At 40.9% G+C, this 24,082-nt stretch overlaps 1 protein-coding gene across 3 annotated transcripts in view; it reads right to left on the bottom strand.

Annotated features, from left to right (window-relative positions):
• Positions 1-24,082, bottom strand: part of PDGFD (platelet derived growth factor D) — a 175,448-nt gene that overhangs the window by 62,322 nt on the left and 89,044 nt on the right. For 2 of the 3 annotated variants that reach the window (XM_067567692.1, XM_067567707.1), the window contains exons 2-3: positions 5,113-5,317; positions 643-823 (exon numbers count right to left, since the gene is read on the bottom strand). In XM_067567692.1, coding sequence (XP_067423793.1) covers positions 643-823; positions 5,113-5,317 — 386 coding nt within the window. The remainder of the gene's footprint in view (positions 1-642; positions 824-5,112; positions 5,318-24,082) is intronic. The other variant, XM_067567697.1, reaches the window with a different exon arrangement.

Raw genomic sequence — 24,082 nt, 5'->3', positions numbered from 1 at the left:
TATAACATTATTCAGGGCAATACATGGAATACACATTTGTATCAAAATCTGTTTAGACTAATTCCTGCTTATTGAAAAACAGAGGGATTCCTTCTCATCAAATCAGTGTGTGCTACAAGGACAATAATAATACATAATATTATAATGTGCTACATAATACAAAGAACCATATAGCATATAACAACAGTTTGAACCTTAACACACTGTGTACTAAATGCACTATTTTACTGCATGTGGATTAAACTCCTGGCTTCTTGCTTAAAAGCACAGCCCTAACCCTCGGAATATACTTTTCTTTGATGTCAAATGAGAATCAAAATGGAGTTTAAACAGAAACTATTTCAACTGCCATTGCTCTGGTGTTTGTCAGTACATTGGAATTGCAGCCTCAGTGCAGAAAGTGTTAGCGTTTCTGAAACCTATTATTAGTGTAAGTCTTGTCTTTAGTTTTCTTGTCTTTGGTTTATATTTAATAATAGCATGTCAAAACTGCTTTGATCTGTGCCTTATATACTTGCTGGAAGGAAAATATTTACAGTTAATTAATGTGATCAGATGTAGTTAGCTGTGTCATCCAGTGTCCAAATATTGCTGTTCTTTCACACTATAGTTTGAGTAGCATTGAGTAGTTAAGTTACTTACCACAAGGGAATAATAAATCTTGAATCCAGGTTTAGCCACAAAATAGTCATCAGATTTGAAGGTTATCTTTATTTGGTTTGCTTTTGATGTTATTCTTGGAGGAACTTCCTTGTGACCACACCACCGTCCTCGGATAACCGTGCTGGTTTCAGATAGATCTTCCACCTCCACAAAGTCATACCTGCAGATCAATTTCATAGTTTAATAAATTCTCATTACATAAGTCTGCTGTCACTACACAGGAACCTTGCTCAGAAAATTGGTCAAAAATACATTGGTCTCCACTATGAAACACTTAATTAAAAATTCCAAATGGTGAAAATGCTAGCTTAGAGCATGATATGTTGAGTTGCAAGTTACTTTCTAAGAATCTTAAATACCCTAAAGTGGTGGTGGTGATGGTGTGTGTTGTTGTTCATTGGGTTTGTTTGCTCTTGGAGTGCAAGCGTACAATATTCCCTAACGTGCCATAATGAGGATGCCTTTACAGACATTTATCCTTGCTACAAAATAACCATACCAACTTTGTTTTATGTAGTTAGTAAATAATTTGAAAATTTGGCACAACTTTATTTAAAGAACAGAACAATTTTGATTTTGGGCAGACAGAGAACTAGACCAAGATAGTAGTTACAGCAACAAGGAAATTTGGGACGCTTACCTTAAGTGACACATATTATTTAGGTTGCATATATAACGATGCCCCTAGTTGGGCCATCTGCAGGGACTGAACCCACAACCTCCACTGCCTGAGTTAAATAGGTCCATTGACTCATACACCTCTATACCTAGTCTAGCCACTAGAGGGGTACAAAGAGCCACACTGTATTAGCTTAGGTTACATATAGCTATAGTAGTATTAGTTTGTTTATATATTTTTGTCAGTAGCTTGTATAGTTTATTGAGTTTTCCACATGTCTTGATGTGTATGACCAAGAGGGCAGCAATCAAAGTCCTGATCCAAAGCCTACTGACAACTATGAGAGTCATTCAATTGATTTCAATGTGCTTGGGTCAGCCCCAAGTGTTCCATTCAGCCCGAGGAAGAAAGCTAGAGACAAGGCAGACAGAGGGGTCTATTGCAGAGAGCTAAGAGGATGTTTATGAGCAAAGGCTGAAGAAACTGGGTACGTTTAGTTTGGAAAAGGGGAGATTAAGGGGGGATATGGTAGTGGACTTCAGATACTTGAAAGGCTGCCATAAAATAGATGGAGAAAAGTTGTTCTCTTTTGCCACAGAGGGCAGGACAAGAGGCAATGGGAACAAACTACAGTGTAACAGATTTAGATTAAATCCCAGGAAAAATGTCTTAACTGTAAGTACAGTAGGACAATGAAACAGACAGCCATGGGAGGTTGTAGAAGCTTTTTTACTGGAGGTTTTCAAAAGGAGGCTGGATAGTCATCTGTCTTGGATGGTTTAGACACAACAAATCCTGCATCTTGGCAGTGGACTAGCGGACCGTTCTAATCCCTAGGTCTCTGATTCTATGATGATGAATGGGTAGAGGAGTCATCCTCACCCAACAGTTAAGCCCTAAAATTTTGGAATCTCTTATCAGGAAGGAATTTTGTTATTAAAACATGTTAACAGTTATTAATTGATTACTAGAAATGTGTTATTGAAGTGTTTCAATATTCTCTGGGGTCTGTCATTTAGACAGTTCCCCTGTTTACCTAGTTGAGGGTTTGAATAGCTACATAAACAACAAACTTGGTTTTCTCTTCCTCCAAAATTCCTTCTGAGAAAAATATAAATAAGGTGCAGCTACAAAGTTATTAGCCCTATAGCATTTATAGTCACAGACCCAAAATTACACAGCATGGGAAACAAGGCATCTACAGTAACTGCATCACTAAATCTGTCTAAATTCTGCTAAAATGACATTTTTTCATGCTATTAAAAAGCTAAGCTGCAGATAAATGTAAAACTTTTGTACCCATTCTCAGTGGTCTAATCCTGATCTCTGCTCAGGACAATCTCAGAGGCCTTCTAAGCCTAAACTAGCAACTCCCACAAAATGACTGGCTTGTTTTTGTGTCCTTTTAGTTTCAGCTTACAACTCCACAATCCTTATTTCTGGCTGCCTGCAGATGTGTAAACCACAACAGACTAGCCATATTCGCTGTCCATTTAAAATTTACCATGCCATAATATATTATACAAATTTCAGTGAAAGCCCAAGACCTACCTTACATGTTTGGGTGGAAATTAAATGATTGACTGACCTACACCTGTTGTGGCCAGGGCTAAAGTCACTGCTGGAATAAAATGGTGCAAATCCATTGACTTTATTGGAGTTTTACCTGCTGACAACAGCAGTTGTTTATGTGCACTCAAAGCTCCAGAAAGAAGAGGATAATGTAAGTGCTCTTGAGAACTGCTCCTCATTGAGACATTGTGAAAATGGTTATTAAAATCTTTAAGGCACTAATAGCACATGTAGAAACTTCTGTAAATTCTTGAATTTCCCCCCCTTTTTCAATCAATTAAATGAAAAAGTTCACCTTTTCATCTCCCCAGCCCCAAATGAGTCTTAGTCCATTTAAATTTCATAGCAAGTAATTTAAAATGAATAACATTAATGAAACATTTGAAAGTAAAAATCAGGAGATTCCTGGGTAAAGGAGTAAGGTTCAAAACAGCAAGAAAGGAGGTGAAGGAGCAAGAGACCCCAATTCAGACATCCATTCAGCAAAGCACATAACCATGTGTTTAACTTTAGGTACAGGCTTTAATGTAAGAACGTCCTGGGATGTTTTGCTGAAGTAGGGCCAGAAAGAGCATCGGAAAGTAAAATGGTTTTTAACACCCCTCTGTCCCCCCAAAAAGTTTATTTAAAACGGTAAAGTAACATCATATGTTACTTACCATAGGGTCTTTAAGAAGCTTGAAAGTCATTCCACGTAATCCCATGGGAACTTCCTCATTCTAACAATAATATCATGTAAATAAAAGCCATACAACTCAGGGCAAGGTTGTATGTCTGCAAAGAATGAGATATTTTCCCAGCTTTTATAACACTATAGATTCTGGAAAGTCTTTGCTTCTTTGCTTCATAAATTTGTAGCTTTCGAAAGCTAATTGTCCACAGCCATGGTCAAAATCTAGCATGTCAACAATGCCATGTCTTCCCCTCACCATGTCATCACCTTTAATGGCCCTTTAAAAGAGAACACTTCATCATTTTCCACAGTAAATTAGATCTGTGTTTCAAGGATGAAATGATTTAAGGTCAGCCATGGTTTATTCTCTATGTAAAATGTTAACACGCTGTTTCCATGGGTATTAGTCTCTGCATTCTGGCGTATCCTCTGTGATCCTAGAAGGTAACTATTATAGCACTGCAACTGCTCTCACACCAACAGTGCCAGAGCAGAGTAAAAGCTGCCAAGATAATAAACACTCAGAGAAGGATGGCCAGTTTGAGTCTGCATTCTTTTGTTATTAAATGGAAAACAAACTGGCTGGAATGCTTCTCTCATTTCATTGGTAATGCAGAACATTGAAAAATAATAATAAAACCACAACGACTCACCAAACCCTCTAAATGCAAATTAATGGAATAAGGCACTGGGAGAAGACATGCAGGCGGGTGTGTGTGTGTGTGTGTGTGTGTGTGAAAGAAAACAACACAGTGCTTCTGGCTAGATGTAGCAATAAGCAATAACATTTAGGCAGAGGGTTAGAAGCTGATCCTTTAGCTCTTCGTGCCAGTGCTGCCACAGAAGAACCTGGCTTTTGAAGATGTGCCCAGGAAAGTATATGGGGAGGCTTTGGGTCTTCCCTCCCACACAAAATTTACCACTGAATAACAAAAACATGAACAACGGAAACATTTCTTTAGTTTATTTTATTAATTATGGGCCAAACCAACTGAGTGTATAGCTGCTTTGCATCACCGAAGCGGGACAAAGAAGCTGGGGTGTATTGCTGACTCTGGACTGATATTTCAGACACCCAGAACAAATTTTACCTAGACGCAAATACTAATTAAAGAAAGCTAACAGCTAGTCAACCATTCTTCATTCTGGCCATACAATTCCAAGAGCACCGCACACTGTTCCCCCACCCCTACTCTTCCCTGTCAGCTCCTATCTTCGCAGTAAATGTCCTGCTGTCTAAACTGACATATGAAAAAAGATGTGCTTCATGTAGCGGTAAAAAAGAAATATCCATTACTTAATTACAGAGGGCAAACGGCCATTCTTTGTCTAGGGAGCCTGCAGGACATGAGACTGGAGTGCCCTGCATTTAAAATACCATGTGAGGACTTCAATCCACAGAAAACAGTTCAAGCCGGAGGCAGGTAAATTTATTCAGAGAGTTTGGTTTCTAGTGCTGGTAGCCAGACGTTTTGTTAATCTGAAACAGAATCCCTAATGGACCCTCCAAAGCACTGCACAAGACATTTGGTCAGTTGATTTTTAAAATTAAATGATTAGCTCTCTGGATAGTTTTTCCTCTCACCTGCAGATATCGTTTTCTGGCTCCTCCAGTCCAAATTGATTATCAAAGGCCAGCTGTATCCTTGTATTCTCTGTTGACAGCAGCCTCCATGTCAGTAGAAGATTCCTGGGGTAGCTACTCGGGAAGCGGGGACTATGGATGCAGCCATTTCCTCCGACACTGATGGTTTCTTCTTTTCGGTACAAGTCTGTGAGGTGATTGCTCTCTGTTAGTAATCACAACTTGTAGAAATTAGTATGATGTTCCAGATACAGGAAGGCAAAAAAACAACAGTTTAACAACACAACACAATAAGCATTATTTACATAGAAATTCTTTAAGGAGCAGGGTGTAGTGGCAGCTCTTGTTCAAACAGGGAAGCATAATTATTTTTCCATTAATTTAAACAGTCCCTTGCCTGACTCAACACAGAAATACATATATGTTTTATTTATATTATGTCTCACAAGCAGGTGAGAAAGACAGAGGTTGAGGGGGAAACAAAACCTGATTCCCAAGTTTTGGAGCACTCTCTATTTGAAAGAGTCAGTGGACGGAAGCAATAACAAGGCTGTGAACATGCATGCATGTGTCCCATTTCAAAAAGCACTACATCAATGCACTTATGAAACTTTCAGTGCACACCAGCAGGGTCCACACGGACAGTTAGTGCATGACACAGTGGTGTACAGCAGAATTTATGCCCCAGTTGGTGCACACTAATGTACCACGCAGACAAGCTCCAAGTATAAAATACAAGAAATCCATGGTACAAAAACAATTTTCTAAAGCAGTTATGCATGGCAAATCCTTCCCCACCCCACAAATATTGGTGTGCTTCAGCACCATGTGGGCACCCAATGGCACAAAGAGATTATCTGCAATATAAAATGACAAGAAAAAAATTGAAGTACCACCAAACACTGTCCATATATCAGCAACCAAAGTTGGTTTTTTTCCTTTCTTTTAAAGAAAAACTTAACATGTGAGTGAATGCTCCAGAGCTTTTGGAGTAAAGGAGAAATTTGTAGACTGCCTGTGAAAAACAGGAACTAAAAGAAATGGTGCAAACTCCATGGTAAAAAAATCTGTTTTTTCCTCAGGTTGCTTTTCACTGGCTCATGACTGTAAATACCAAGCTGCATACCGTGAATGGAAGCAATTCAATAGTTCATAACCTACTCGTCTGACAAGCGAATAAGTGTAGCTGCAAAACAAGCTGAAACTCATAAAAGCCTGGGTTGCCAGTAATAACTATTATAAATATGCTTTAGCCAAACAATCATTATATTAGTTCATTCTTCAAGATGAACTGTTCTCACCCCAAGTCCACCAACAGCCACTTTCCATTGCTTGACTCTGCAATGCACTGAGTACTCTGAAATGTTGAGCATGCTCAATTCCCAAATGTGGAAAGTTTTCATCTTAAAAAAATAAAGCCCAAATTCTGCAGTTCTGATTTAAGCAAAACTTCCATTGAAATCAACAGGAGTTTTACTAGATTCAGGATGGCAGAATTCAACCTATATTTGGGTGTATTTGCATTTCTTTCTAGCACAGCAAAGCACTGGCAATAATGAAGACGTCTAATTCCCTTGATAACAGATCACATTTAACTGCTGACCCAGCACTGTCCATGCTTCTAGTTGAAATGTTCCCTTGTCTAGTCAATCTTTATGCAGGTTTACACCACGGTTCTTGCTTGCTGTGATTAGACTGTCAGAGGCAATATATTTTAATTGAGCTTCACAGTACATTGCAAACAGCTATCCTACGCTGTAACTAGTCTGCCTTTCCCCCCAAAAGAGAATGCTATGTTACTAATGTTCACCCACTCCACACAAGATAGGCTTGCTTGCATTCTTTTTATTTAACTTCACGCCTGGGATGGTCTGCCAGCAAATCAACCTCACCTGAGTAAGTCAGCACTGAAATACGTCTGGTGGAACTCTGCAATATCCAGGTCAGACTTCTGAATTACATGTGCTCGTGCAAAGTAGAAAATAAGTGGGATATATTAACGAAGCCTAAGAAGCACGAATACCAGTAGTGTCTAATTTCTCTGTTGTGGCAACTGTGGGAACTATAACTGATTATAAAAGAGGAAGTGTTAGAGCAGTGTGGGGAGTGGGGAAGGAAAGAAGAATTCTGATCACAATGAAATGGGGAAGATAAAAAAAATGTTATAATGTTAAGACCATTCTTTTTTCCATGCAAGAAACTCCAGCTGGTTATAAACACTGGATCTGCTACTCTTGACTAGGGATAAAATAAGAACCCACTCAAAACCATCACCCAAAGTTTGAACCTTTTTTGAGCTTTGAAATAGTTGGACTTCCAACTCCTTCTCCCATACACCATGTCACAATTTCATGTACTGCCTTGCTTAATGAGTGGAGCAGAGATGGAATGTTGTTGATCTCTCATGGGATTTGCAACATTGTTCTGCAGAATTAAGTGGTTTGGAGAGGCGCTGGAACATCTAGGTGCTTATCTAATCCAAACTGAGCCTTTGGAGGTTTGCTGTTTATGACTCATCAGGCTGATAGACACTCAGGAAACTGCTGGGGGTAATGTGTGCATACTAGTCACGCTGCCTTAGAACTTGTGTACCAACAGATACATGCAGCTAAAGTGATTAAGTCTTTAGAAGAAGGTAAGCATTGGACTATCCAGAAAGAGCAGGAACATCAGTGGAAATCAGCTACCATCATGTGTGAGAGAATGGCAGAAAGAAATATCAGTCTAGGACAAAAGAGGTGCAGAATGAATAAAAATAAATTATTTTAAAATTAAATAAAATAAAAAATGAATTTTGTATTTAAATTGGAGTTTTTATAGTGTTATTTTAATTATAGTAAGTTTTTCTTTTTTAAAAAGAAACCTGTTTAAAATGAAATCTGAATTTAATACAAAATATGTTAAGGCCTAAACCTATTATAATCTCTGAAAACTTTTAAATAAAAAATGAATATGCTGAATGCATGAGTGAGCCGCTGTCTAAAACTTTGTGTTACAGGCTGCTTTTCAGGAGAAAAACACCTAACTTTTGGGGGCAAGTTTTATAAATATGGCACAATAGGTCTTGTACTGTATTAAGGGCTTGATCCTGCGGGAGACTGTGCTACTGGGAGCAAGACACAGGCAAAGTTATCACAGATGTTGGGACCTGGCCTCTGACTCCAGGAGACACCATCATGTATCTCATCAGAATAATCCACTGAGCCCATCTGGGTGGTCTTACACTCCTATTTTACAGCTTCTCCCTACCTGAGCGCTGCTTGATTCATTTATCAAATTATGAATATTTAGGACTCCATTCACCAATGGAAGCTTATTCTCCAGTTCATGGAAAAACACTGATCTGCATAGTAACTACCAGCCCTTGCTTCTGGCTGGTTCTGGGCACTTGAAGTAAACAGCCTTGTTCTGTCTCCTTTTGTGTGTACACAGACGGAGATACAAACAGAAATCCCTTAATTTCTGAACTTGCTCTCTTTCTGTCTCTAAACAAAACATTGCAGTGTAAAAGCCATGTTGGTTACATGAGCAGGGGTCTTGGATTGTTGCTAGTTCTTTTGTTTTTCTGGAAGAGGTGGGGGAATTAAAAACAAGGAAGAGTATGCAACCAAAAAGGAACAACACTGGTGTCAAAGCAGGACACGGTGGGAAGAACGAATAGCATACTTGAGAGAGCCTCTAGTGTTGATTTCAACACCTGGGGACTGGAGGAAGAAATATGCCATGACTGCAGATTGTAAAAGAGACCCTATTTGGGAATATTTTAAAGAAATTCCTATCCTCTGGATAAAAAAAGAATGTGTGACAAATGTAAATAGTAGAACAAATAGGGCAAAGATTCTGAAGATGATGTGGACATGTCTGAACAATCTGGATCAACCTGGTTAGTAAACTTATTTTTGCACCATTTTTATGGATTGCCTAGCATGTCTTACTCTGCTTGTAAATAATAATTTGGATTACTCTAATAAATGTGTGTTTTGGGTGGATCACTTACTTACGAATTTCAAAGTTTTATGTTCAAAATATAATTGACGTTAGTTTGTTGTGGGAGTATTGATGAATTACATTTTTTCTGTTACTGCTGGACTTCTGAAATGATTTATTTTCTTGGTGTAATCAAACATCCTTGGTGAAGATTTCCGGTTTAAAAGTGAAGTTTTATTAGGCATTTATGAATTTTAACATTTAAAAAAAAATCAAGCTGTTTGGTATGTTGCTAGAGACAAGAGTTTAAATAGATATAGGTAACCCTTATGATTTATTAATTATTTTCCCTATAAAACAGGCTTTAGAATAAATTATATCATTTGAACAGCTGCAGTTTACAATCTCATTTACAATCTCATTTTTTTAAGCAGTGCACTGAATAATACTCAGTGAGCGAGTGACATTTTTGCCATTTTGTTTCAGGGTTCAGCTTACACATCATCTGCAAGATCTAAAATTTCAGTCATCTGCTGGCACTGTGCCAGACAATACATTACCTATATTCAAAACAAAACAAAACAAACAAACAACTTTTTTCACCATCGTGTAAAACCATGAATGAGTTTATAATCAGGACCAATAAATCTCCATAGATGAAAAGATTGCTTGGCTCATTTATGTAACAAATTCTCCCTTTTGTCTTGTTCAGAACAAACATTTTGTTGACATGATTCAAATCATTACAATTAGGCTACCCACCAGAGTGGACATTGCTGGATACAGAATATGCAGAAAGAAATTGAACAGTGTGCAAAAAACATTGGTAGGAAATTTGTTAATCTGAGACCTGATGTGTGAAGCAATGTACACAATGATCTAGTAATATGTGCTTGTGTGACAACAGAAGATGTGGTTGTCTATTTTACAGAAACAATTGATACAGCAGAATACTTAAAAGAAGTAGCAGCAAAAACTGTAACAAACTGTTAATAAAATTCAAGTGTCAAGTGCATGGCGTTGCCACAGACAATGCTGGAAAGGTAGCAAAGATGAGAAGAAATCTAGAAGATAATGAATGGAACCAGAAATTTATAACACATGGGGGCAGTGCTTATTTGGTGCATCTTTTAGCCAAAGACTTGAGTACAAATCTAGGAATAAAGGAAAATGCTGTTGAAATTGCAAATAACTTCTGTAACAACCCCTTTGTTTCAGCTTCAGTGAAGAGAGGAGGAATCTCAGCTTCTTCAGGTATATATTGAGGCAATGCAGATCCAGGATGAACCAGAGCCCCCCTTTGGCCTTTAGGATTGGGAAATACTGGGAGCAAAATCCCTTCCTTCTCAAGTCTTGAGGAACTTCTTCCACAGCCCCCATACATAGGAGGGATTGCACCTCCTGGATGAGCAGTTGCTCATGAGAAGGATCCCTGAAGAGGGATGTGGATGGAAAGGAGGGATGGATAGAAACTTAAGGGTATATCCAACTGTCACTGTACTGAGGACCCAATGGTCTGATGTTATGTATACCATGCTGGGCTGAAGAGCGACAGACAGTCCAAAAATAAAAGGGGAGGCGGATCTAAGACAGTGACCGGTACAGTGCCCTCAGGCGCTCCATCAAAAGGCCTGGTTAGGCCCGCCAGAGCATTGCTGAGATCCCGACTGAAAGGCTCAGGTGGATGGGAGAGGTTAGCACTGTTTGTAACCTCTCTCCTTTCTTTCATAGGGCTCCTGCCTAGGAGGTGCAGAGAACCAAGGAGGCTGCTGGGCCCTGAAGTGCTTCCTGGCAGCTGATGAAGTGTAAAGGCCCAAGAAATGCAGGGTTGCCTTCGAATCCTGAAGGCCTTACAGCCTTGTGTCCATCTGCTCTGAAAAAAGAGAGGAGCCTTCAAAGGAGAGGTCCTAGACAGACTGCTGAACCTCGTGGGGGAGGCTGGAGGACTGGAGCCAAGAACAATATCTTATGGTGACTATCAAAGCCATTGTTCTGGCCGCCAAGTTGGCAGCATTCAGAACCACCTGGAAAGACATCCTGGCCACTAGAGGGGCCGTGAACTCTTGTCTTGCCTCGTGTGGCAGAGAGTGTTTAAATTTAAACAAGGAGTCTGAAAGATTAAAATTGTATCTCCCAAACAATGCTTGCTGATTGGAGTTATGTAGCTGGAGGCTATCCATTGAATACACTTTCATCTCCAAAACATCTAGTTTCTTTGCGTCTTTATTCTTTGGGATAAGTTTTTTATTTTTTTATTCTTTGACTGGCCCTGTCTATCATGCTCATTTGCTGCAGTGATCACCAGGGATTCCTGAGGGGGATGCAAGTACAAGTATTCACTCACTCGCCGGTACATAGCACTTTTCTTCTGCCTTCTTTGAGGTGGAGGGCAAAGAAGGCTTTTGCCAGAGGGCCTTGACTGCTCCCATCATCGCTGCATAGCTGGGCTCCTTGAGCTCCTCAATTTCCAGACCCAGGTTTGCTGCGACCTACTTCAGAAGGTTGTGGTGGGCCGTGAAGTCGTCCTGCAGAAGCAGGTTACTGAGTCCCACAACGGCCTCATCTGGGGATGATGATGAGAAGGCTTGCATCAGAGGAGGGGCTCCTTCCTCTTCCTTCACTTTGGCCATCGCCTGGGTGTTGATACCGGGTTTGGTACCAGAGTCGGGATCCAGTGCCAAGTAGGATGGGGTGGTAGTCTGCCTCCTTGAGGTCCGGTGGAGCATAGGCTGGGCAGATGTGGTGTGCCCTAGGCGGAGTAACAACTTCTCCCTCGGATTCCAAGGAGGAGTCATCCTTTGGGGATCACATTGGGATATCCTGGCTTTTGCCTCCATGACTCAACACCCTCGGCAGAGTTGACAGTGCCATCGCTGGAGGAAGAGTTGCCTGATATGGGTCTCACTGTACTGGCCTCTCCCCGCTTGTCCCTCTTCTGTACCGGTGAGTGCTCTCTCTTGGTATGCAGCATTTTGTGCTTCTTCCTTGGCACTGGAGATGGTGAGTGGTTCTGGGAAGAGCTCGGTGCCGGAGGAGCGCTTCACATGGAAGCCGAGGTGCTGCATGCCAATTCGGAGCAGCTCAGCTCTGAGACTGGTCTGAGGGTCACCTCCATGAGAATGGCCTTCAGCCAATTGTCCCTGTCCTTCTTAGTGTGAGGTCTGAAATCCCTGCAGATATGGCACTTATCTTTAACTTGAGTTTCCCCCACCTATCTTTAACTTTAAACCAGGGGTGGGGAACCTCCGGCCCGATCCGGCCCGCGGGCGGGCGGGAAGTGCGCGCCGCCGAAACCCTGCCGCCGTCTGCCCATTTTCGGCGGCGGGTGGAGTCCGGAGGCGGTTACTGCCCCACGGAACCCTGGGGACACTGCAAAACCGCGCCGCCGAAAAGGCGGAAACGGCGGCGGCATTTCGGCGGTGAGCACCGCCCCACACGTAACTGTGCCGCCACCGAATCCCCCCCCTGCCGCCGAATCCCCGCCCGCCGCCAGGGCCACCATCAGGCCCTTGGCAACAAAAAGGTTCCCCACCCCTGCTTTAAACAGCCAGGGTGAGGGTCTCTCACTGGCATTGGTTTGCTGCAAGAGGCACATGGCTTGAAGCCTGGGGACCGGGGATAGTCCCTGGGGCAAATAGTCCCTCCACAGCAAGGACAACTATTTCCACTACTATATACACTAACACTAGCTAAGAACTACATAAACTAATTATATTATATCTATATATTATATAAACTATAAAAGCTAATTATAAAAACTACACAAATATGACTAGAGAAGACTCCAAACCACTGGGAAAGAAACCATGCTGCAGCAAGAAGGTCATTCCAGCAATCATCACAGGCGGTAAGAAGAAACTGAGAGGGTGTGAGGGCGGCGGCGCCCCATATACTGGAGCATATGCACACGACTCCAGAAGCTGCTAGAGCCAGCCCAACGGATACCATTGAGGGAAAACTCTCCAACAACTGTGCATGTGGTGTGCCCATACCTAGCATGGAACGGACATGAGCAAGCACTCGAAGAAGAACTTCATTTTTTTTGTATTTAAAGACTTATTTGCATTTTATTTTGAGGAGGCTTGCTAAAGCAGCTTCAAGTCACATGGAGCAATGTTCCTGCCAGAAAAGTGCCTTTACCTTTATGAATATCATCCAAAAGTGAATTCCTTCAGGAAAAATATAAAATAATATAATAATAATAATGATATAATTGCAGCTAACTCTGACATCAACTCTTGGGTATCTTTGGAACAAAGAACATCAACTATTTCATTAAGATGAAGAACTCAGCAGAAGATCTTGTATAAGAACATGGCCAGTAGCAAAGAACGTATTTCATGTCTCTAAAGTTTCTTAGATTGTTTTATTTTAGAAAAGTAGTTTGGCATTCTCATGCGGTGGTTTTCCAGATACTTATCTCCCTTGCCCCACTGCTGTTCCACCTGGCAAAACACAGTATTTTGTTACCAGTTTTTAAACACATGACAGATAACATTTTTGGAGAATAATGACTCTTCAGTTCCCTGGGTTGAAAATTAGCCTGATCTAAACAGCTGAAACCACAGAGTAGTAGGTAAAGAACAGAAAAGTGATTCTGAATCCAGGCCACAAATCAGGTCACCTGGGGCACAGGCATGCCAAGCAAACTGTAGTTATGGCAGCCCTTTCAGTTGTCCATTTATTTTTCCTAGATTCCCCCTTGTAAAAAGCAGGAATTTTATTTGTTACATATGGGGCTCTAAGAAAATCACAGGGAAAGATGACCGATTTCATGGTCAAAATAGTATATTTCATAGCTGGTCACAACTTGCAGGGAAGAGATATAAAACTGCAGAATCATTTACCTTGTTTAAAAATATGTGGTTACTTTTTATTTACTATAAACAATAAAAAGAATCATAGCCAGTGAAAACATTACATTTCTGTGCGCTAATGAGGAAAAGGAGATCATATGGTGTTGCTGCTCCTAATAATCTTTTCGTCTTTTAAAAGCAAAAGGCACATGCTATGGAGTACAACCCTGTTCCCACTGAAGTCAGTGGCAAAGTACTTCAGTGAGAGCAGCATTGGGTTCTGTAGCTATATGAGTACTTGGTACAGAAAGAAACAGGATCTCTTAAATGAAACAAAAAGAACAAGTCACTGGCCAGGCTAAAAGATGTACAGTCATATCTGTGACACTGGCATTCCAGGTGCCAGCTTATGCCAAGACCTTGGGCCTCACTGAACACTGACAAATGCACAGCTGGAAACCAGTCTGGTTCTCCTGTGTGTCTAATAGATATTAGAGTTATAAGAATGTGTTTAGTGCTTAGACTTTATGGAATGCTTGTAAAATGCTATCCTATTTATAATATTTATATCCTGTATTATAAGGTAATGTTTAAATGTTTGCTCTGTAACTATAAAGATGTTTGCGAGCACCTTAAATCCCCCATAGTCAGGGGAGAAGCATTGCTGTGTGTAAAATGCTAGTTTACCACAAAAGGTGTTCCCCAGCAAAAGAAGGTCTACAGACATCAGACAAGCCCTTGCAGACAAAATACTTTGTTGATTGCTTTCCCCACACCTGTGAAGAGGGTACGTGCACAACCCTCATCCCATCACAGCTTGAATGCTGAGGAAGGGAATAAAAATGGCTGGTAAGGAGAAATTGTTAACCCTATGCTGCCTGAACTCTGAGGGGCAAAGATTTCTAAGCATAAGCAAGGGTCCCCAGCTGTTTAGCTTGGGTTAGCCCTAAAGGATATATAAAGCTTGCATTTTATAGCACCTACTATCATCTCTGGGAACCCAGGACTGTATCTCATTTGTGTGTGTATGTTTACCTGCTTTAACTTTATAAACGACTCTCATTTCTTTTCTTAGTTAATAAACCTTTAGTTAGTTTATTATAGGATTGGTTATACATTTTGTCTTTGCTGGGGTGCATTTGACCCGGCTTGACTGGTTCTTTGGGACTGGGAGTTACCTGAATATCGTTGTGATTTACTAGGTTGGTGAAATCTAAGAATAGAACACAGAACCAATTTGGGGTTCATGTGTTGTTTCTTGACAGATTTCCCTGAAGTTGGCACCCATGGTTGAGAGCCATTCCAGACAGCATGACAATATCCATTAAGCTAAGGAAACAGCCATTCTGCAGTAAGACTGCATGTCTCAGATCAAAGAGTAAACTGGGTTACGGCTCTGATACACAAAAGTATTTAAGCAACTGCTTAACTTTACACATTTGTTTTATTCCCACTGATTACACTGGAATTACTCCTCTGTAGAGTTAAACATGGACTAAAGCAGTCTACTGGAGTAGGTCCTAAATGACAGAGTGACATTTTAAAAGCACCCTGCATGTCACCTATCAGGTAGGTTCATCCATACAGAAACTAAAGGTTGAATGCAAAGCTCATTGGAATAAATGGAAAAATTCCCACTGACTTTGGATTAAACCCCAAATAGGCACCTCAATTTCTCTGTTGCCCAGATGGTCAACTAGAGCTGGCCCTTTCTTTTCATGAGGATGAAGGAGTGTGCACACATTCCAAAGCATTACTTATGCCGTGACCAAGGCATTATCGGAACATTGCTTTGTGTACACTAGATCTAATTCAGTACTAAGATGCACACACATAACACCCTCTGAACTGCATGGGAGTTGTATGCATGTCTCTGAGGGAAGAATTTGGTTTATCCTGTACACGTGATATACCTGAGAAACAAAAAGTTAAACTGCTGTTGAAAGAAACAAATTCCTGAACCACAGTGCAGGAGGACAGCAGAGAGAAAAAGTGGTTTCAGTTTGATTCCAAAACCGCCAAATATTTCATAACACCATTGTCATGCGGGCTGGCTTGAGTGGGGGGGCATTTAGTATATTGGGTGACATCAGTATGGCAGAATCATAATAATCCATGTGTGATATGCCATGTCAGGTACTGTTAGGAAGGTTATAATGTGCTAAGTAAGATAATAATACTTATGTTCATGTGTAATATTTGAAATGGAAGTTATAGATGTATTTGAGATATCTGTATTTCAAATTGTTCTGCCTGGGCAACACCCCAGATAGGAAGGCTGCAGAACAATGGCCTGCATAATGGCCCATTAAGGCATTCCCAGGTGCAAGGGGCCCTGAGGGAGAAGCCAGCATCACCACTGAGTCACCAGAACCTGCTTACGTGACTCTGGACTCCATTGCAGACAGCCTACCTGATGAAGCATCAGGACTGTCCCATGTGGCTATGGACCCCAGGCACACCGGAGGAGTCACCAGGATTGGCCCATGTGACTATGGACTCCATTTTGGGTCTTGTGACTGCCCACAGGCCGCATGGCTGGAGGAGGGAGTTTATAAGATCAAGCCAGAGAAACCATTTTGTCTATGATCCTGTCCAGCTGCAGACACACACCTACCTCTGGATCTATTCATCTTGCAACGGAACCGAAGGACTTAGACCCATCCAGGTACTGGATGTGAACCAGACGGAACTATACAAGCCTGCAAATCCACATTTCTTCCAGAAACCTGATGTAAATGGACTTTTAATCATTTGTATATCTGTGATTTACTTTAACCCTTTAACATTTTTCTCATGGTTTATTTCTTTCTTTTTACAATAAACCTTTAGTTTAGATACTAAAGGATTGGCTGCCAGCGTGGTATTTTAGGTAAGATCCAAATTGGTCTGGTGCTGTGGCTGACCCCTTGGGGTCAGAGGGAACCTTTTTAGCAAAGAGCAGAGAGTTTAAGTAACTGGTCTCTTTGCTGGACCTAGTGCTGATTTGGGAGCCTGGAGCTGAAATGCAGTGAAGGGGGCTGTGGGCATTTGTGGACTGGCTTCTTGATATCCAGTGTGGGGTAATCAGAAGCAGTTTGTGGCTGGTTGGGAAGCCGGACTTCAGTGTCACCCACCAGTGTGGGGAGAATCTGCTCTCCTTTTGCAGCCTGCCCTGACTTGGCATTATCAGTTGGAAACCCTGGGCACTGGTCGTATCACAACCATAACCTGTAGGTGATTTTGTGCAGTGATGTTCTGAGTCTTGGAATTACAAATTCCAATCTACACTTTTAGAGGACCTCACCAGCTACCTCTTATGAGAATATTAAACAGGTAATTGATAAGGAAGTCTTAGCATATGAGTCACAGCGACAACTTGTTACAATGTTTCTTGGTATATGAAGCATTGTTTTATCCTAATTTAATAATGCTATTTGCATATTGGAATAGCCATCCTCTTCTTATCTGCATTTTGAAAATCCTGTCCTAATACTGCAGTAAGAGAAGCATTCTCAAAATAAAGTGCAGCCTGGTATAGAATTCAGGAACATAAAGATTTCGACTCATGCTTATTTCTTCTATATGATGTGGGGGGGTCAGGGGTCAAACAAGTGAGGAGAAAACAGCTTTTGCTTATTTTTACAGAGGTTTTGAACTCTATAGCGTGTTTGCTTTTCACAATGAATTTCATTACATGCCTCTGTTTGGCTTCTCAATATAGATTTTACTCTACATGAAGAAACAGGCTGAGTGCCTGTTCACTTCTAAACCAGAAAGCACCTATATATATATATATTTAATTTCTTTATATATATATATAAAGAAAACATTAGCCCAATATGTAAAAGCCTTCTGTCATTTTAATTTGGTGAAAATCACCTTGCCGGCTCAGTATTTTAATAAGTGATAATGTTACAGTACATCTCTTTATTGGATTCTCACACCAATACAGCACACAGTGCATTTCGGGTTCCAGAATGAAGCATGAAAAAGAAATCTGACTGTGTAAACCTTACTGACGTTGAGCAGCACTTACTCATGCAAGTAGCCCCCTGACATCAGTACCAGAGGAATGCAGTGAAGTGGTCCTAGGGCCATAAAATCTTGAGAAGTTGTGAGGGGAAAAATAAAGAAGGAAATGATTATCTTGATAACGGGAGGATATAAAGAAATCTGATGAATAACTGCCTACTGAGGTAACAGCATACAAGGGAAAAATCAGAGTGCTGAAGACTGCATCTAATTTTCCCACTAAGGATGGATGGGACAGGTTCTACAAGTCTTTCCCCAGCAGGTGCTCATGTGTACAATACCACTGATGTGATGCCACTTATTCAAGTACTACTCACAGTAAGGGTATGAGTATTAGAACTTGGCCCATATTGTTCTGCAGGAGAAAAAAAGTACAGAATGCAGTCCTAAACACTCTGATTTTTCCTTGGCAGGCAGTTGTTTCAAATAAGCAGGCAATTGTGGGAGTTTCCTTTATATCCGCTTTATGCAAAGATAACATTTTTCTTTATTATTTTTCTTCATCATTTCACAAGATTTATGAACCCAGGACTATTTTGCTTCTGAAATCTGGTGTGGCCAAATGGTCTTAAAAACACAAATTTGTTTTTAGATGTTGTATTAAAAACTGATTCATACTCAAGCACTCCTAAGAATAAACAAGAGCTGATTTTTTTTTAAAGGAAAAGTATCAGTCCAAGGAAAAAGAATATTATTAAAGAGGGGAAATGGCTTCTCATGTTAAATATATTGTAGCAGTCAGACATAAAGATTACAAAAGTTAAGGCTGTAGGTTAGTTCACAAGGGGGTGAAGACAGGGGTTATTCCACAAGAGAAATCAAGGTAATTTTCTCAGTCAGTGCTTTTTCAATGGTATAAGTGTCTAGTTTTTTTTCCCTATCAGTAACATTTAAGGACTTGATCCAAAGCCTATAGAAATCAATTGAAAGATAACTATTTCAGTGGCTCTCAGCAATGGAAGACTGCTAACAAGGATTTCCCAGTCTGGGAGTCAGAAGAATTACTTTCCTCTTCCCAGATCTGTCACTGACTTGCTTTAGGATGTTGGGCTAGTCACTCGAGGCCAAAATTTTAAAGGTATTTAGCTGTCCAAAGATGCCTAGGCACTTCTTTGTATCTTTAAGTGCCTAAAGACCTTTAAAAGTCTGGCCTTTGTTCTTTCTGTGCCACAACAACCTCAATTGTGAAACTGGGGAAATAACACTTACCTAATTTGTGTTGAGCACTTTAAGAGGCGCATATTAAAAGTGCTAAATATTGTAAGTGCAAAGTATTATTCCTATAAATACACAAACTTTTCTCTAGAGGTTTGGAATCAGAATACTGCAGAGCTGGCATGTGGACAGATACTGCAATCTAAAAATGTTTCCAGGCACATGCATAAAATTCTTGGTGGCAGCTGGCTTTTATTATTGTGTTTCTTGCACCAAAGGTTCTTCTACAGATTTCCTTAGGCCTGCACCTCAGAACTAAGCTATATTTGGTCTGAGTAAAGCTGGGAAGGGTCTTGTTCACATCACTGATGATATGTATGAACCAGTGGCCAAGAAGTAGACTCCGGTGCATATCAGCACAGCACACAAGATAGTGTTTCAGTCTGCAGTCTCGCTACCTGGCACAGCCATTTCCCTGTAAAAAAATTGAGGACAAAGCTGGAAATGGTGTTCGATCTTTGAAGGTACAGTTTATTCCAGCATATTCGCGCATCCCTGAGTCTGGAAAAACCCTGGAAAAGAAGCTTCCTGAGTCTTTACCAAAGGGATACTGATCCAAATGGCTATTGCTGTGAAGTGTAGGTAGCAAAGAGGTTAAGAAGTCAGCATAGGAAATCTGTTTTTTATTGGCTTTAGCTTCCAACAGTGGAATTTGTTACATGTGATTTAGTGTTATTTTCCATGATCTTTTGGGTTTTTTTAATTTCAAAGGAGGCTTTGTTCTAATGCATTTTCACAGTGCTGTACTCAGTGCTTGAGCGGTGACTGAAGCAATGAAAAGACATATGTATGTGTAACGGTAAATGTGAGATAAAAAAGAAATGTATTATTGTCCTCAACGCCCCTAACCCACAACTGATGTTACCCATATTCTCTGCCCGCTTCAACCAACCGGTACCACCCCTGAAGGCACAATTATTAATTGTATTACGGTAGTACTTAGGCACTGCAACACTCAGGCACCCTGTCACGTATCGGAATTCACACGCCTGAGTCAGGCACTCAGGCTCCCTAAACAATGCATGGGGAGCGTTAGGTGCCTAGGAATGGAATTCACAAAAGCCAGCAAGCTGAGCCTGGAGCTGCCTAAATCAGCCAATAGGAAATGTCAACGAGAGGGGTGGGGCTCAGATCCTCACCCAGCATGTCAGAGCCCCATTCTACCTGCTGTGGAGATGAGACTGAACCTGGGTCTCCCACCTCCCAGGTGAGTACTATTTCACCACTGGGCTACAGGGGAGGCCTAGTTTCTCCTGTTGAAGCTGTGTATCAATAATAAACTAACTGAAGCAGGAGAACTGACACTTGGGTCTTCCATTTCCTAGAAGGGTGCCCCAAACCACCCAGCTCTAGAGTCATTCTCTCTCTCTCTTTGACACAATGAATTTTTTTTTTTATCAGAAGTGGAACAGCTTGAAGAGGAGAGGTTGGGAAAGAGCTATCCAAGAATACCCCATAGCTCAGTGCTTAGGGTACTCAATTAGCAGTAGGAGATGCCTGCAAATCCATGCTCCACATCAGGCGGAGTGGTGAACCGAGGTGGCCCAGCTCTAAGGCAAGCACTCTAACCACTGGGTTAAACCACCACTGCTACTGCTTCCTATTACAGGCATGATCAGAGACAGACGAGGGCCAAAGGAAAGGCAGGCCAAGGAACACCTAGTGTTCGACTCCTGCTAGGGTTTAGGGATGAGTTAGAGGCTAAGCTGTTTGATAGTGTCAGGACTTAGGCAGCAGTGCACATGCCCAGCTGCTGACATGTAGGTGTGTTGGGGACTCTAAAAGTGGAAATGTAAGCGTGTAAGGATTTTAGGTACCTAGCAGATTAGGCAGCAGCTCTGCAGCGGTTTTGGGAATGCCAGTGTCACCTAAATGTGGACTGGGGTCCTAAGTCCTCCTTACAAGCTCCTATGAAGACTGAGATGCCGTTATGCTAGGTGCTGTATGAACAAAATGAGAGATATTGCATGGGAAGATGAAAGCCTATTGACAATCTGTGTGAGGAAAACTTTATGCAGGATTCAGATCTGCTAGGAGGACTTTATGTTCTGCACAGAGCTAAGCACACTGCTGGCAATCAACAAGTAATGAAATAATCTGTCACTGGCATGCACTCTCATTTTTAAAAGTAAAGCTGGAGACGCTGGTGCAATCACACTGGAAATAAACTCAAACTTCAGAGTTGTCCTTTAACTGCAGATTCAGGAACATTTGACAAGGAAGACATTGCACAATTACCATGATTAATTTTTGTCAAGCGCAGGCAAAGTCTCTCTCTGCATCCTGAATGGGATCATGAAATAGCACATTTCTTTTCTGAAGATTTTTGGGACACACAAAAGACTACAGAAATATTAAATATAAGCAGCAGATGCTGCTAGTATGTGCCTGTGTTATAATTTCCAATGGAGCAGGGCTATTGAAGCCAACAAACTGCCCCTAGTGGGTAGGTGAGGTTCTGTGGCCGGTGATGTGCAGGTCAGACTAGATGACCATGATGGTCCCTTCGGGCCTTAAAGTCTATTAAACTGTATTGGTGGAAGCCTATTTTTTATAATGAAATGTCTACATGTGGGAGGGAAGGAAGAGTCTACAGAATAGGAGATTCATCTCCAAATGTCCCTTACAATGTATCTCACTTAAATGATATGGGTGAGGTCTGGCTGAGAATGAGAGACATAAATATATTCACAGTAAGCTAACTTCTCTTTCCTCCAGGCTAGTGTGGTGGTGAATACAGCTGAGAGAAATGGGCCTTTTTCACTACAGCCTTATTCCAATTTCACAGCAGTACAGCTGGTGTAAAACTAAAATAAAGTGGTAATGAATCAGGCCCCTTGCATTCTAGGTAGGCCAAACAGCATGTTTAACTTTTCAGTAACACAACATACATCGGTTATTTGAAAAAGGGGGGACTAAGAAGGGGATTAAGTGGAGAGAGATTAAGAGAGTGAAAGAGTCTGATGAACAGTTAAGAAGAAGTACTCTCTCCTCATCTGATTTTGTCTTCATGCAATGGCAGTGATGCAGAAGCCAAATAGAGACATACTTCTCCATTTCCCATGAAGATATTTTTTCAGGAAATTATTTTAAATAACACTAGTTTCACACACTTTGGACTACTGAGTGGTTCAGTTTATATCATTACTTGTTCATGTTTAAATGGCATCTAAGGTTATACCTCATTAAATTAAATAGTTAATGTTGGCCCATGGCTTCTTATAATGAAGCCTTAATATACTAAAATGCAGAGGGGTTTTAATTAGCCTTGGTAAACTTGGGACAGATGTTACCAGATATTGTGCTGAGAAAAGAACAATGCACTTACTTCAGTACTGCCTACACCTATATTTTGGTCAACTTCCAGAACAAAATATGAGGAATAATAAAAAGGTTCTTTATTGCATTTAAAGTTAGGAAAATAACAGCTACAAGGCACTTTATTTTTGCCAGATTGAACCGTTGCCTGAAGAGGAAAGAAAAGTTCATGAGTTTGACACAAGAAAGAAAAAGTTCACATGTTTGAAACAAGAAAGAAAATCAACTGATTCAGCTTGGCAGCCCACATATGAAAACAGGATTTTCAACAGATCTGGTGTCAAATCATATTTTCTGGTTTGCTTATCTATTGGGCAAGGTTTGGAAGAACATTTTTACTTGCACTTCTAACCTGCTTTTGTCTTTCCTTCAAAGCTGATTCTGTGTCCTCTCTGTTAATCAACAATGCAAACTGTGGAACAGCAGTTGTCAGAAGGAAAAAAGCTTGAACTTTACTTGATTTGGAGACTGAAGCCCATCTTTGCAGCAGATAGCCTACAGTACTCACTTAATTAAATAAAGTGGCAATAGCCATTTTTGGTGGAGTTCCCTAGGGTGAAATGTTCTGGTTTTTTATAGCTTAGTCTGTAATTAAGAAAGTACCACAACTGTGACCTTGAATATTTTCTGTTATAAACTAGAATTAAATAACTGACATCTTCAGTAAATAACAGCTGCACTGTGTGCTACTGAAGTCAGTTATAAGTAGTTTTATTTACTCAGATCTCCATACAGTCCTAGTAGTTTGCTGCCTTGTCTAATGATTTATTTGATTTAAAGTGGCTCATCTCACATTTTCAGGGTGCTCTTCATCTTAAGACAGATTCCATCTTCCTCAAACCTTCATTTTTGATTTGTTATTAAAACAAGCTCACTATATCCCCAAATCTCACTCTCTGTTAGAAAGACTGATTCACATCAGGCTCAACCATTTACTTGAAACCCGCTTGTCTTAACTGGAGAAGTCAAGTAACTTCAAAAGGTTATGCTGGCATGCATGAGGACTAGGCTTTGATGCAGACTCTGGGGGCTGGATGTGAGTGCAAGAGGGCTGGAGAATGGCACAAGGCACCTTTCCCTCTTACCCCAGGTTCTGGAGAGATCCCAGTCCTTGTCCTCTCAGTGCACATCATGTGGGGTGGCATTTAGCACAAGCAGCTCTAGATTCCCCATATGGGGCTGCTGAGCTAGAGCAATGGCAGCACACCCTACACTCTGTAAAAGAGTAAAGCAAGGGCTGGTCACTTTCCCCAGCACTGCTGGAAGCCTGGCACTGTCCTCAAGGATAATGGCTTTGGAAGGATTGTGTATGTAACCCCTTGTTACCTGAAAGCACCCTAAGCTCTTAAGATCTTATAAGCACTTGACTACAGCTCTCAGAATCTTGAGATCCTTTCATAATTAGCAAACCTTTAGCTACATTAACAAACATTCCTAAAGCATGTGCAATCAATATTTAGGAATAAGACACTTCCCTTTCCTCCCCATGCATATTTGCTTCTTTGCTGCTGCACTCCCAGAGCTGTGTGGAATGTGGTGGTGTTCCTTTGAAGTTCTAGGGTTCCACTGGCATGTCAGAAATTCTTAGGTCACATACCTCCTATGGGTGGGCGCTATCAGCAATGAATTTTGTCCCGTGCGCTAGTACCTCTACTATTAGCCACGCTTTTTTTAACTTATTTTAACATACAGGAACTGTA

The sequence above is a fragment of the Emydura macquarii genome, unplaced genomic scaffold, assembly GCF_026122565.2.
Source record: "Emydura macquarii macquarii isolate MOO-44397 ecotype Brisbane River unplaced genomic scaffold, CSIRO-AGI_Emac_v2 contig_318, whole genome shotgun sequence".
NCBI classification, from domain to species: Eukaryota; Metazoa; Chordata; order Testudines; family Chelidae; genus Emydura; species Emydura macquarii.
Note: the sequence above shows the minus strand (reverse complement) of the source record. Positions and strands in the feature narration are given on the sequence as shown.